This window comes from Pholis gunnellus (genome assembly GCF_910591455.1).
Source record: "Pholis gunnellus genome assembly, chromosome: 5".
Lineage (NCBI taxonomy): Eukaryota > Metazoa > Chordata > Actinopteri > Perciformes > Pholidae > Pholis > Pholis gunnellus.
The window spans coordinates 6,981,430-6,995,304 of record NC_136531.1 but is presented as its reverse complement, the minus strand read 5'-3'; the positions used below and the strand labels follow the sequence as shown (position 1 = coordinate 6,995,304).

Sequence of the window (13,875 nt, the reverse complement as noted above, 5' to 3'; positions counted from 1 at the left end):
GTGCAAACGATGCGGTCTCTGCTTCTGATGACAGCCGAGGGCCCGCACATTGGGTCAGTCTTTCCGGGGTGCAAACAGCAAGCCTAGTCTTAAGCAGAGTCGAGGACCATCGACGGTACATTGGTAGTATATCTATGCAACGTTTGCATTAGCATCAGGCACACTGCCTTTCAAAAAAGACGTCCAGTACAGTACCGAGGATCTCAGTGAGCAACTGCTAACCGTTCGCAGCTACACAGTTAGCCACACGACCGCAGACAGGTGAGTTAATGTTGACCGAAAGTTTTGAATCGCCATTCCCTTATAGAGTTACACATCTTGGTGAAACATATTATAACGACCATTTAAAGTGCCTTTATTTAAGTTTGGTATAGGTTCGTTGTCTGCTGTTTCCCTCGGTTAACGTTAGCAACCACGTCAGCTGCTCTGATACACGTTAACTAGAATTAGTGGACATCCTAAAGCTAAACTACCGTAATATTTGTCGGGTGTTTTGCTTTCCGAATAACCTTAACCATGCAATATAACAAGGGCACTTCCTCATATGATGTGTCGTTACCAGCATTTATAAGTACTTTATTACTTTTGGACGCCCTTGCTGGTCACGTGACTGTGTGCTGCAACAGGTAGGCTAATTGTGCCACCGGCAGCGCAGTTTTGACTGTCTAACTGTGCGAGTAATGGCATCCAATGTCGTTTCTTCATTAAAGTACCCAACCTGACATAGTAATCGACATATAAATGGGTCATATCTTCCTGCAGGGAGCTTAAAACCTGGAAATTCACACCTTAGCATTGTCTTGCCAGCACTAAGCCCCCCCATGTGTGTATGCCCAAGGCGAAGGTTGGTTTAGTGTTTCAAGTGATTTCTTGTTATGGATGAAGGCCAGATCAAGTAGCCTATATCTGTAAATCACAAACTAAGGCAAGTTATAAAGTGATAAAAACCAACCAATAGATGGAAATAAGTATTTGCTTGGTTTGCAGGACACGTGCCAAAATGATCTGTCTATTTTCTGTCTGTGGTAACAATTAAGGCTATCTACTACATACCTTCACTCACAATAATGCATTTAATATTTATCTTGTGTTGTACAAAATTAGCAAGGAGATATGCCATTTCCAGCTACCGTCTAAAAATAGCATGGTAGGAATAGTTAAAAACCTGTTTAACCAGTCCGGGACTATTACATCCAGATGCTTAGAAAAAGCAGTAGCAGTACATTTCATGAAACAATCCAAATAAATAATAACATTCACATCCAGGTACAAACTGTGAGTTGGTTTGATTTGCACTCCTTTATTGTACTGTGTTGATGCTACTACAAGCTGTAAGATGGCTCGGTAGGACCTATTTATACCCTTCTATCTGTCTGTTTTCAGGTATGTCTGAAGTTAGTCTTGAGGCTGAATCGGGGAAGATCTCAGCCGAGGACTCTCAGATGGATTGTGAGGGGGCTGAAAAATCGGAAGAGAGTTTGAGTGAGGATGAGAAGCAGGAGAGTGTAGACGACAGTAGGCGAAGAGATGACACAGACGATGTGCTGTACGACGTTGATATTGACAGCGCTGAAGAAAATGCAGGAAACGGCGACGAGGCCATTCTGGAGGCGGATGAGGGCATTCAGAGGGAGAGTGCAGTGACGTGCAGTGACAGCGATGCTGCACACATGTCTGACAGGGTAGAAGATGAGGGACAGGAGACAAATCGTCATGTTGAAAGCGATGAAACACCCGAGGAAAGTGGAGATTCTCACACTGAAACAAAGGTGATGTTCAGCGCTTCCTCACTGTGCTCTTGCTCATGTTGCTTCTCCAATCTTTACTTGCTGTGATGGTGGTGGTGGTCTCTTTCCTATACATAATACAATCATCAGAGGCCTCAACATATTTGCTTCCCCCCCGGTAGAGGTGTCCCAGATTTGATTGTGCTTTGCTGGAGGTTTTAGGAATGTATCGCTGGTGTAGCTGTCGCTCTGTGTTGATGGTGCCGTTGGTGGCTTTCTTACTCGTGTGCTTCTCTGTGAGGTGCCTTTCGTGTTTGGGGGACGATCAAGGCCTCGTACATTTCCTCTGCTTTGTGTAAAATGCTGGCTTATCTCAAAGTGATTGTTGAGACGGATTTATTGTTCTTTATTACCATGCAATCTCTATGTATACTATGATAAAGTACAAGTCAGTAAGTATACACTTCTCTACATTTTGCCTTGTTTTCTTGGACAGTGACTCTTTGTGCACATGATGTGTAAATGACACCATTTCCTCACAATGGTTCCCTGTTTGTAAGTTGGGTACATTGAGCTCTTAACTTCTACACACCGTCAAACACATGACTGGGTGAGTGAAACAGATTTGGGGTCCTGACTGCACATTCTCTGGCAGTCCCACAATTTTTGTGCTGCTGGAATGTGTGACTCCTCACGCTGTTGACTCACGTTTTTGGGTTAAGTGCCAGCATTGCACGTCAGATTGCAAGAATTTAAAATCATCCTCTGTTTTTGTGAAGCCTCTTCATTTAGTAGCCTTAAAGGCATCACAGTGGGGTAACCCAGAATTGTCAGGTCTCACGTTAAGATACATTTTCCGTCCTTTCTGCAGCTTAAACCCGGCATTGTGCAACACTGCTGTGTCACGTTCTGTACTGTGAGAGGCAAGCCATGATTCTTTCCTCTTCAGCTGACCCAGCTAATTGGGACAATTAGGATATTGTTGTTATCCCTTCCTCCCACGTGCTTTTCGCTTGTATCCAGGATACTGAACTGTAGGGAACAGCACACGATGACTTGCCATATATATACAATGCCTTTTTATATGCCTGATTTAATTTGCAGCCACTTTGCTCCAGCAGGCTGACTTTTATTCGCAAACTTTCTTGCAGAGTGTTTGCAGATGTTGGGTTGGGTCGTATTGGCTTCGAGACCCCTGGTCCTCCCCGGATGAATCAGTTCTATTGCAGTATAAGAAGCATCTTGAATTGAGATAGTTCTGCAACAACCGCAGCTAAATAATAAGAGAACAAACGCTGCTTGTCGTTACAATCTGTCTTAATTTACACCCTGTTTTAGAAACGCATGCAATCGGAGGCGTGTCTCTCCCAGACAACCTGTTTCAACTTGATGTCAGAGGATTATCAGGCAGGAGTCTGGTTTATCTGCAGTAGGTTGCTGGACGAGCCTACCGGTGCATGTCTGTGCTGATCTGCCTGCATGCTGGCGTCATATGGCCTATTAAGTATTTATGTCTCTGTCACATGACACAAAGTCTTTGTTACACATGCCAATATGAAGACTTTGGTCTTTTTTAATATGTTATATTCTGGTTGAGCATGTAGGACTTCTTTGGTTCTGGCTTTAGTAGAGGTGGGTTTGACTTCCAGAGAGCAGGGTTTCCTAACGCGCACACATTTAACCCTTTACAAACGCACACATACAGACACATACAGTATCAGATGACATGTTGTGATCAATTATTTTTTTTTGTCTCTGAGGTCACTTCCTGCCAGTCAGCTTATGGTCATATACTACTTTATTTTAGAAGGACCTCACATTTAAATCTTCGTCTCTTTTAAGTTTAGCATCCTTTTTAATAGAATGAGCTAGAATCCAATATATTGACTCAGTACTTTAGGGAATTGTTGCTGTCAGTAAATACATCATTTTAGCTTTGATATGAAATGTGTTATTAATATAAGCCTATGATTTAAACTCACCCTTTTTTGCTCACACAGTGAAACCAGTCAGTCAGTCCTAGATCTCGTTACCATGTGGTCTGGTAGCTATTTGCATTATTTAAGACCCGTGTCAAGGTCCACCTATAGCTGAAGGAGCTTGTTCATAGATGAACATTCCGATTTATTGCTTTATAATACATTGTTTCTGTGTTGTCCTCTTTTCTAGGCGTGTCATTAATCCACATTAACCAGCTTTACCCGACCAGAGCTCTCGCATGTAAAGCGTTTACGGTGTTAGGTCAGTGTCCTGGTTCCTAAGTCCACAGTGATGAGGCCATAAATTGTACTAAAACTAACAGCTGCATCTTCAGCCTGCATCTTACAGACATCTAGTTTATTATAGGCTGCACAAAACCGACGTTGCCCCTGTGTCATTTGTATCCACAGGCACAATTAGAAGGAACCATGATTTGCATGTTTTCATAAAGATTATAGCAGCGCTTTCCTTGTGTTCGGTAATTATATTCGAGGTTGAGGAGAATTTTGTTCCATGCGTGTTTGCTGCATCACGGGATCTTTCCGAGTTTGACCACAAAATGGCCAGTTATAAAACATGACACACAGGGTTTAATGTGGTCTGAAGTTATTGATGTCACTGTAAAACGGTATTTTCTCGGAAACACTGACATGAACGTGGCAACGAGAAACCAGATATTGTCGGTCCAAAACATTACTATGGAGAACAGCAGATGTTAAGAGATAACGGCTTGATTCCCTTCTCCTTTTTCTTTTTTTTTTTGCATGGGTGGAGCCATTATGCACTTAACCTTTATGACGCATTATATCATGCGTTTACAATACTAAATGTATGCATGTAAAGACTGACGATAGTGCAATGCTCTCTGTAACGTATTCCATCCTGCAGTGTTTAGTAATTAAACAAACAGTGTTGTAAAATAGGGGAGTCTTGAAAATGTATGCCAGTTGTTGCACAAGAACCTCAGCGATCCTGCTAAATGCTGTAATGCTGCAACATAACTGACTTATACTTCACTAATCTCTTCATTCTGTCCTGAAAATTGATGACAAAAATCATAGAAAGAGGGCGTATTTACCTTGAATGTAGGCATGTTTATTGCAAACATGTTCTTGGGGGTGGCACAGTTTAGCTGAAATCAGTGTCAATTCTTGTATTGTATGTGTTTAACTTTCAAATTGTTGTCACCAATGTGTTTGCCCAGATATCCCACTCAATCATGTCATCACTATATGGAAGCCACAGCTTTTATCATCAATGTTGAGCTGCTGATTTCCACCATGGCCGTGTCCACAAGATGGCAGCCCACAGCTATTGTGTCCTGTTGTGTCCTGGATCCCGAGTCCTCTTTTCTTAACGGCGGTCTCTCTCTTTGACGTTGTTTGGGAAAGCTTTAAAAGAATAACCGGCTTCATTTCGCCCCTCTTCGTTACAGGAAGCCACAATGACTGAAGAGTCCCACAGAAGCTCAGCCGCTGAGATCCCAGTCACCAGCAATGGAGACCTGGATCAGAGCCCTGAGACCCTGTTCCAGAGGGTAAGGGCTTCGTTTTGAGAACAGCATCTCTCCAAACTGTCAATACGAGTTTAAACAAAACTTTGACGAGGTCTTCAAAGTCCTTTCTTTGAAAGATTGTGTTTGTATAAACAACATAACCCTTGGAGAGTTAGGATGTCTGTCAAGTTTTCCATCTTTTATTAAATTAACTCTGCTCCTGGATGAAAATGAACAGTGCAAAAAAACATGTATAATTTATGTCTGTGAAATATCAGAACACTTCATAAAACCCTGTTTGCAAATATACTCGCGCAATTAACCGATTACCAAAATAGTTGCAGATTCATTTTTGTCAACCAATTTGAAAGGAAATTCAACAAATCGTTGCAGATCTACAAAATGGGTTTCGTTCTGTGAAGCAGGGAGATTCTCAGACACTCTAGCTCAGATCCGTCTGCAGTGAAGGGCTTTAGTTGGAGACCACAGGGTGCCCGCTCGTCCTCATCCAATCTGACTGAGCAGGCAGTGTGCGTCCAGATGGCCTGCTGTTTACCTCTAATGGCTCCGCAGTCACACTGACAGTCTGTGGCAGGGAAGACGCCACAACCTCAAGAACGTGTGCAGCTTCAAGATGTTAAATCAGCCACTGAATGTATAAATGCATACACAGGTTTATCGTCGGTGCACCGTACAGCTGCCGCTCGCTACTTTAGGTTTGCAGTGAGTTAACTTAATAATAATAATAATAATACAGTTATATTTACGTTTAAGGGGAAAGCACAGACATCACTTATTCAAAGTGCGGCTGAACAATGAGTAACGGTTAGCAGACAGGAGAGAGCAGGTGTTTGGAGAGCATGTTTATTCATATTGTACAATCTATTGTACTTATTTGTGTGTACATTTTAGATGTTTGGTGACACAAATACAGAAAGTACATATAGTTCCCTGTCAGCTAGGATCCACTAAACCTGTTGATATAACCTGCTTGATTTCATTTTTTTCACAGGACTCTTACCCCAGTGGCCCCGGGGCCCTAAACCTTTCAGAGTCCTGTGTCACCTCCAGCAACTTTGCGTCAACAACAGAAGGCATCATTGAATCAGGACCGTACAAAGGTAAAACATCTCTGCTTTTTGTGTGTATGCACCGTTTCCTTACTCACCGGATTTATCTGATCGCTTTGCAGCATTCTGTGTTTACAGACGATCTTTCTTCTCCGTGTATTCCCAGTGCTCCACTTTTTGGGTTTTAATCTCAGTGAAATGTGAAAGGCAGACATTTGAATTTGTAAAGGTGAACATCCAATTGAATTTAATGAGTTTCCTCTGATCTCCACGTTGTAACCCTCCTCTCCTTTTCATCGTCATGCCCTTGTTACAAATGCAAATCTCCCCATAGAGCGGGGAGCTGTTGTAGCCCGTCTGCCACCATGTTGCCATGGCTATTTTCCATGTTATTGACACTGGTTGAGGTAGGCTTTTGTTCATTAACGCGTTCATCCTGCGACATGGAGAGAGCCACAGCGATAAGAAAAACACGGACAGGAAACCAACATCGATGAGAAGTCCTCCCCCCCTTTACGCTTGTGTAAGCTGGATGGTGACATACTAATGAATCGTACCTCTGAATATCTCCCAGGGTCAGCAAGCCTGCCCACGTCTCCCGTGACACCTGTAGCTCCCAGCTCGGCTGTCGCTAGCCGCCTGGCGCGCTCTTCCAGCGATAGTCAGGCTGAGAAAGAAGGTACCAGCAGCGAAAAGGAGTATGACTCAGATGATACTGAATCGTCACCATTTGCACACTGAATTAACCGCAGGCCTGTCGTGCCTTTTCTTGGTTTTCACCAGTTTCTTACCTGCTCCTTGGTCCCCACAGGCTGCAATCAAACCTTTCTTCTTCTCCTTTCTTGTTTATTGGCTCTCCAGTTTTTGTCTTTGCATAAGTCTGGGCTAACTGAAGTAGTTTTCTGCTTTGCCGTGGCTAATGAAATGCCTTGTACGTCACACACCTTTTTAGAGTCATTTTCTCAGGATTTCTAGGTCTGATGAAACCTCTTGATGCCTGAAGCATTTGCTTGGCTGGGAACACAACCGCTTTCACACTTAATCGCAGTGGGTTTTCCCTGCTTGTAACCTTTGTCCTTGCAAAAGTTCGTACCCATAGTCTCCCCTGGTCTCTCTCTATGGAGTCCTGAAAGTGACAAATATTGTAAAAGGTTGTCAGACTAGTAATAGATCTTTTTTTTTTTAATAGTTTTTTTTTACACTCTGCCTTTAACCCTCGTTCAGTTGGTGGGGACAAAAATCCTTTACTACCAATTGGTTAATAAAATTAAAAAAACATTTAAAATATTTAAAGGGACAGTGTGTAGGATTTGGTGGCATCTAACAGTGTGGTTGCAGATTTCAACCACATAAACGTGAAAGACTCTTGAGCCAGTGTTTGCTTCGTCCATTCTGGGCTACTGTAGAAACATGGCGGACTCCGTAAAGAGGAACCGCTCCCTGTGTAGATATGAAGGTGATTATATACTCAGGAAAACATAGTTATGAATATTATATTACATTTCCGCTAATGGATCCCCCCGTAATGCTACACACAGGCCCTTTAACTGACAATGATATTGTGATTATTTCAGCTATATTATTTACTTATCTGAAATCCTTTTATCTATATTTTGTCAGTTTCTGCGCTCGATATCTTCCAGCATTTCCCCTCTTGTGCCCAAACCACAATAAAGCACTTTTCATCCCTTTTTACTGTGACTGTTTACTGAAAATGGTAAGTCATGACTAATTGTATTTTAATGTTCATTGTGATTTTAATAACCGTAGATGTCATCCTCTAATGCCTTAAATATAGTGTTGAAGTTTCAGCGTTAACATGACAATCTCATCACGCTGTTTGATGATTGTAACACTTTCAATTGTACTTCACTTCATTTTCACCACAGCTCTCTAGCCTGCAAACCCAATAACCTAATCACCCACTAAGTGAATGACTTTTAATTGTCCAGGCTCGATGAATACACAGCCAAAGAGTGATGCGGTGGTCCTTTCAGATGACTTAAAGAGCCCAGCCATGGAAAAACTGGACCTAGTGAGGAAGTGGAGCATCAACACATATAAAGTAATCCTCTCTGTCCTTGATTTATTCTGTGATGTCCCTCCTCTCCCTGCTTCTTCTCTCAGCTCTCAATCTTTATCTTCTCGCTGTTCATTAGGGTGTTGGCAGAAAAAGTGAACTATGCCCCAAACTGAAAAACACAAATTGTTGATATCCTTTCTTGTTTTAGACTGTGTTGTAGCGACTCCCTCCCTCCAGCCACTCCTAATGTTTAAACATGCTCTGTCCTCTACAGTGCACCAGGCAGATCCTGTCAGAGAAGCTGGGTCGGGGCTCGAGGACCGTGGACCTGGAGCTGGAGGCTCAAATCGAAGTCCTCCGCGACAATAAGAGAAAGTACCAGAATGTAATCAAGCTGGCTCAGACTCTGTCCGGTCAGCTGTCCCAGATAATGCAGACGCAGAGGCAGCTGGGCGACGCCTTCGCCGACCTCAGCCTCAAGTCACCAGAACTGCACGTGAGTCCATATATTTCGATGCCTTGTAATCAATCAGATTGGGTTGGATAAACGGGAAGGGGCGCGTTATCATCCTCGCACAGTGTCCCGGCAAATAGTCATAAAATAATGCCGAACGTGTATCATCTGATCTCTGATCCCTTAGATTACTGTTTAACTTGTGATGCTTCAGTGGAATAGAATACAAATAGTGGCTTAAAAGGCAGTTAAGAGTCTTGCATAATTCAAGTTTGCGTCCTCCTCCACTTCCTCTGTCCTCAGAGATGATTTATCTTTATAGCTCCATTGTTCAAATACCAAGTGCATTTTTGAGTGAGTACATTATGTACAAAATAATTACTCTACATCATAGAAATATATGTATGTATTTTGTATCTCAGACATTGGTGCTCTTTTGTGAATTTTGTGCTGTAGATTAGTGTTGCAATTGCCGTTTTATTATGTTTTATTTAGTCTGCACATTCATTGATTTTTTTTGTTTTTATGCCTCTTCGACAGCCGTGGGCGGCAGCATTATGTTTTTGGGTCCATTCTTGTGAACGCAATGTCTCTCGGCACACGAGAAGGGAATTTCTTCCAATTTTACACAAAGGGACTCAGAAACCCCAGAAAAAATGTTTGGTCATAAGTCAAATATTTAAATGCTAATTATGACAATTTCACACAAAAGGGATTTTTTGACAGTCATGGATGCGAACCTGTGGAGGAAAACAATATCACTTAAGTGTGTATATATATATATATATATACAAAGTATATATATTTGTAAAATGTATTGTAATGTTGGCACCTGCAGTAGCCACAACCGCGCCAAATAAGCAAAGTTCACTAAAACTCGTTTGACTCTGTTCTTTAGGAGGAGTTTGGTTACAACGCTGACACCCAAAAGCTTTTGTCCAAAAATGGAGACACTCTGCTGGGTGCCATCAACGCTTTCATCTCCAGTGTGAACACACTCGTGGACAAAACAATTGAAGACACCCTGGTTAATATCAAACAGTATGAATTTGCCAGGTAGGTAATGCATGATCATGTGTGGGCACCGTCTCCAAACCACAAAATGTTACCTAACCGTTTGGAGAAAACGTTTCAGTCCTGGCTGTCTGTTAAGGTATTCTTTCAAACAAACAAAATTCCTTCTCCCATTCAGTGTTCCTCACTACAACACATTTGAACATATCCTTGAGGTCTAATAAAGAAACTGAATGCATTTCTCCTTCATAAAACAGTTCAGGGTTTACTGCTGTCGCCTGTCTTGCCCCTGTAGTGATGTTTGTTTTGATTCCCACACGTCTAGGGTTGAGTATGACGCGTACCGTACAGATCTGGAGGAGTTCAATCTGGGGCCACGTGATGCCACCACCATGCCCAAGATCGAGCTCTCCCAGCAGCAGTTCCAGATCCACCGCGAGAAGTACGAGAGGATGCGAAACGACGTCTCCGTCAAGCTGAAGTTCTTGGAAGAGAACAAGGTCGGCTTCAGAGTTGTTCTGCTCGACATACCTGCGGCCACATAATGGCTTTGCGTTCCAAGTGTGCTCACCGTCTCTTTGTTTCCTGTCCCCAAACAGGTGAAGGTATTGCATAACCAGCTCATCCTGTTCCACAATGCCATCGCTGCGTACTACGCCGGAAACCAACAGCAGCTGGAACAGACACTCAAACAGTTCCACATCAAGTTGAAAATGCCAGGTGGGGACAGTCCATCTTGGCTGGAAGAGCACTAATCACTCCGTTTGAAGCCCCAGCGGCTCAGTTTGACAGGAAATGTCAAAATCTACAGGACCCTCCCTTTCCCCTTTTCAACTCGACTGTCACTGCCTTTCAAACTTTCACAATTGTTAATCTTTTAACTCCATACGCAAAATGAAAAAAAAAAAACCTCCTACAATCCTTTTACTCTTGCTGTTAAATCATCGTTTTCATCTTGCAGTGATTTGAAATCATAGGAAACGCACTTTTGAACTGTTTGATAAATCTGATGAACAGGAGTTGCTGCAGTAAACACATTTGGAAACTGTAAATGGCCTTTTGCAATCCAGCATATGAATGTTGTATCTCAGCACAGCGGACTTGTTGGCTCTGTAAAGGACAGCTTCGGGATCAAAACGACTGCCTGTTACACATAATTTACTCTTTATCTGTTGATAAATCTAATCCGGAAGCTTCAGGAGACTCGGAACATGAATTCTTTCATGATTTGATTTGACACCTGTTGTGATAAACGGGGCAAAGCAGCATTCAGATTTATGGATCATGCATGCAAACTGGCCAGAAAACTCTGCTTTAAAGTGGCAGTTTGACATTTTAGGAAATGCACTTATTTGCTTTCTTGCTGAGAGTTTGTTCAGTATAAGGCTACAGACGGCAGACGGTTAGCTTTGCTTAGCTTAGCGTAAAGACTGAAAACGGTTAGCTGTCAGGGTAACCTGTCTCTCGCCAAAGGTGAACAAAATTCAGCCTACCAGCACCTCATAACCTCACTAATATAAAAAACAAAGTGTAAAAAAAGAAAGATGTGGTTTTAAAGGAGGTTATGTGCCTTAGGACAGAGCTAGGCTAACGGTTTCCCCCTGATCCAAGCTAACCAGTTGCCGGCTGTAGCTTTATATTAAACGTACAAACGTGAAAATGGTTTTGATCTTCTCGTCTATCTCTCGACCTAAAAACAAATAAGAGTATTTCCCAAGATGTGAAACTATTTCTTTAAATTGATATGTTAAAATCCTATTTATGTCTGTTCACAACAAATCCTGCTAGTTGTGAAATGATTACGCTGACAGGATGCTATTTCTAATCGATATTATTCTCTGTTTGGCATATGGCTGAATGGGTAAAAGTGTTTGATTCTCTTCGATGCAGAGAAAATGAAGGACCAGCCTTATGTGACTAAATGTGCCTTGAATTCTTGAATTTGTTCTTCTCTTCCCCGCCGCGCTTCAATATTTGATCTTGCTGTTGGAAAAAGAAGTTTTCTCTTCCAGTTTTGAGGACCAACTCTTGAAGGAAGAGAATGGACCAAACACACACACACACACTCTCGGAGGACAGTACAGTTAGAGCCTGTACAACTGTATATGTTTAAACACTCAACACAACACACGCATGATGGCTGTGTTAAAATACACTCCAAGAACATTCAGAAAGTCTAAATATGTTTTAAGAGTTCAAAGATATTTATCCATATTGCACACAAGCACATTTATGCATTTGAGACTAATTAAAAAAACAACTGTATATGTGAGGGGGAAAACCAAAATACGATTAACTTTTTGTAAATTTGAAAGACCAGCATCTTTTGTCTGAGCTGCTCACAGTTTGTTTCATCGGGCTACATAAAAGTATATTTTTCAAAGAGGACACACTGTACGCTGTTATTGATAACCAGCTGTCGCGTCCTCACTTTGTTGATTTGTACTTTTCCTATGGCTCACCATAGCAGTTTGAGAGTGTGAATCTTGTACAACAATCTCTTGTTTCCCTGAAATAGATGGATATATATTTGTAATTTTCTCTATTTCACCTTGTAGTTTACGACCAATGCTGCCATTTGGCTTTGTTTTTGTCTGTTTTTCCTGAAGACCTACAGGCTGATGCGCTAGTGGGTCTTTACCTTTGTGATGATAAAACATTAACACATGTTGGGAGAAGAAAAGGATTGCAAAATGTTGTGTAAACTCTTTGGGAAGATTAAAGTTTCTTTTCTTTATCATCTAGTGGTGTTTGTAGTAGCAGCTCGTATGAGAAGTCACCACCAGGGGCCAACAAAGAAATGTGAAGCGAGAAGGCTACAGCAGAAAAAGATGCAGACGTTATCGCTGAGGGGGCAAGAAACACTTATGATACGCCCCATGACATTTTACAAGTAAACCTTTTCTGCATTCATCCTGTTTTTTTGTTCCTATCCAGAAAGTCAGCAGTGGTTTGTAATCTGTTGACGTGGATTCAAACTGACTTGTATTTACTTAAGTCCAGGTGCTTTTAGGTTTCCCTTTAGGTTTTCATAATCACAACCCCACCACACCCTCGGGTATACACTTGACAGGATCTAGTTAATCCTCAGAAAAGCCTCGAGGATGTTGGTCACAGACGAGGTGATGTGTTCACACTGTCGATCAGATGATCACATCTGGCAAAGCAAATGGATTTCTTTTGACCAGACTTGCAGCAGCAGGTTAATGGTTCTCAGTGGAAATGAATGGAGCACTGCAGTCTTAAGATTTCAAGTCAAACTGCAATTTAAAAATAGAAATGCTTTATTAGTGAATGCATTTAATTCAGTAGCATAACTATTTCCACTTATTTTGTAGCTTAGTGATTTGTGCAGAAATTGGAAGGATGTAGGTACGTTTTTGTCCCACTGAGGAAGAGTAATATAACGAGGAAAATACATCTGGTCTCATCTTTGATTTAAACATTTTTTTGTAGACCTAGTTGTGCAAATACTACTTTTAAATCTAGTTTTTTATTTTTGTCTAATTCATTATTTTTAACAGCGTTTAATTCTCTGATTTAGCGTAAATCTTATTTTATACCAGCAGAACTTAATCTGTCTGATTTTGAGCTTTATTTGGATCAGAATGATGCTAAATGATAATTTATCAATTACAGAATCAGCAGGTTCTGCCAAATGCAAAATCAAATCCCAAAAGAAGACTTAAGAACTTTAATATAACTGTCTATTTACTTACAAGATGTAGAAGACTGGGCAAATATGTGAACCCCCTCTTCTCCAGCTTATCAATGGGTGGACTTGTTATGAACCTTTTTTCCTGCGGAAAACAAATCATCAGTTGTTAAATCATGATATTTAAGCAGCGATCGACATAATTCTGTCACTAGTGTAAAGCAAAAAAAATTCCTTAAAAACTGAAGTAGCGGTTTTTAGAAATTCTAATTGTTAATTAGATAGTTAAAAGTAAACAGGTTTAAGCAGTAAAATGTTCTCAAGTATCCAATATTTTTGCTGTTTTATCTCGCAAGTTTGGATAGATTTTTGGGATGTCAAAATCGTGACGGAGGAAAGGACAGCAGGATGAACATAATGATAGACAAAATAAAAAGAGACAGAAAGAAATGCAAAA

At 41.3% G+C, this 13,875-nt stretch overlaps 1 protein-coding gene across 2 annotated transcripts; it reads left to right on the top strand.

Annotated features, from left to right (window-relative positions):
* Nucleotides 1-39: 39 nt before the first annotated feature.
* arfip1 (ADP-ribosylation factor interacting protein 1 (arfaptin 1)) lies at nt 40-12,550 on the top strand. Of its 2 annotated transcripts, XM_079159286.1 has the most exons (10): nt 40-261; nt 1,384-1,769; nt 5,143-5,244; nt 6,215-6,323; nt 6,847-6,951; nt 8,225-8,337; nt 8,570-8,791; nt 9,648-9,805; nt 10,089-10,263; nt 10,363-12,550. In XM_079159286.1, exons 2-10 carry the CDS (start codon nt 1,386-1,388, stop codon nt 10,516-10,518), a joined length of 1,524 nt encoding a protein of 507 aa, XP_079015412.1. In that variant the 5' UTR covers nt 40-261; nt 1,384-1,385; the 3' UTR covers nt 10,519-12,550. The 2 variants fall into 2 exon arrangements, with proteins under 2 accessions (XP_079015412.1, XP_079015413.1); XM_079159287.1 differs by lacking the exon at nt 6,847-6,951 and having other exon boundaries at nt 10,363-12,549.
* The last annotated feature ends 1,325 nt before the right edge of the window (nt 12,551-13,875 follow it).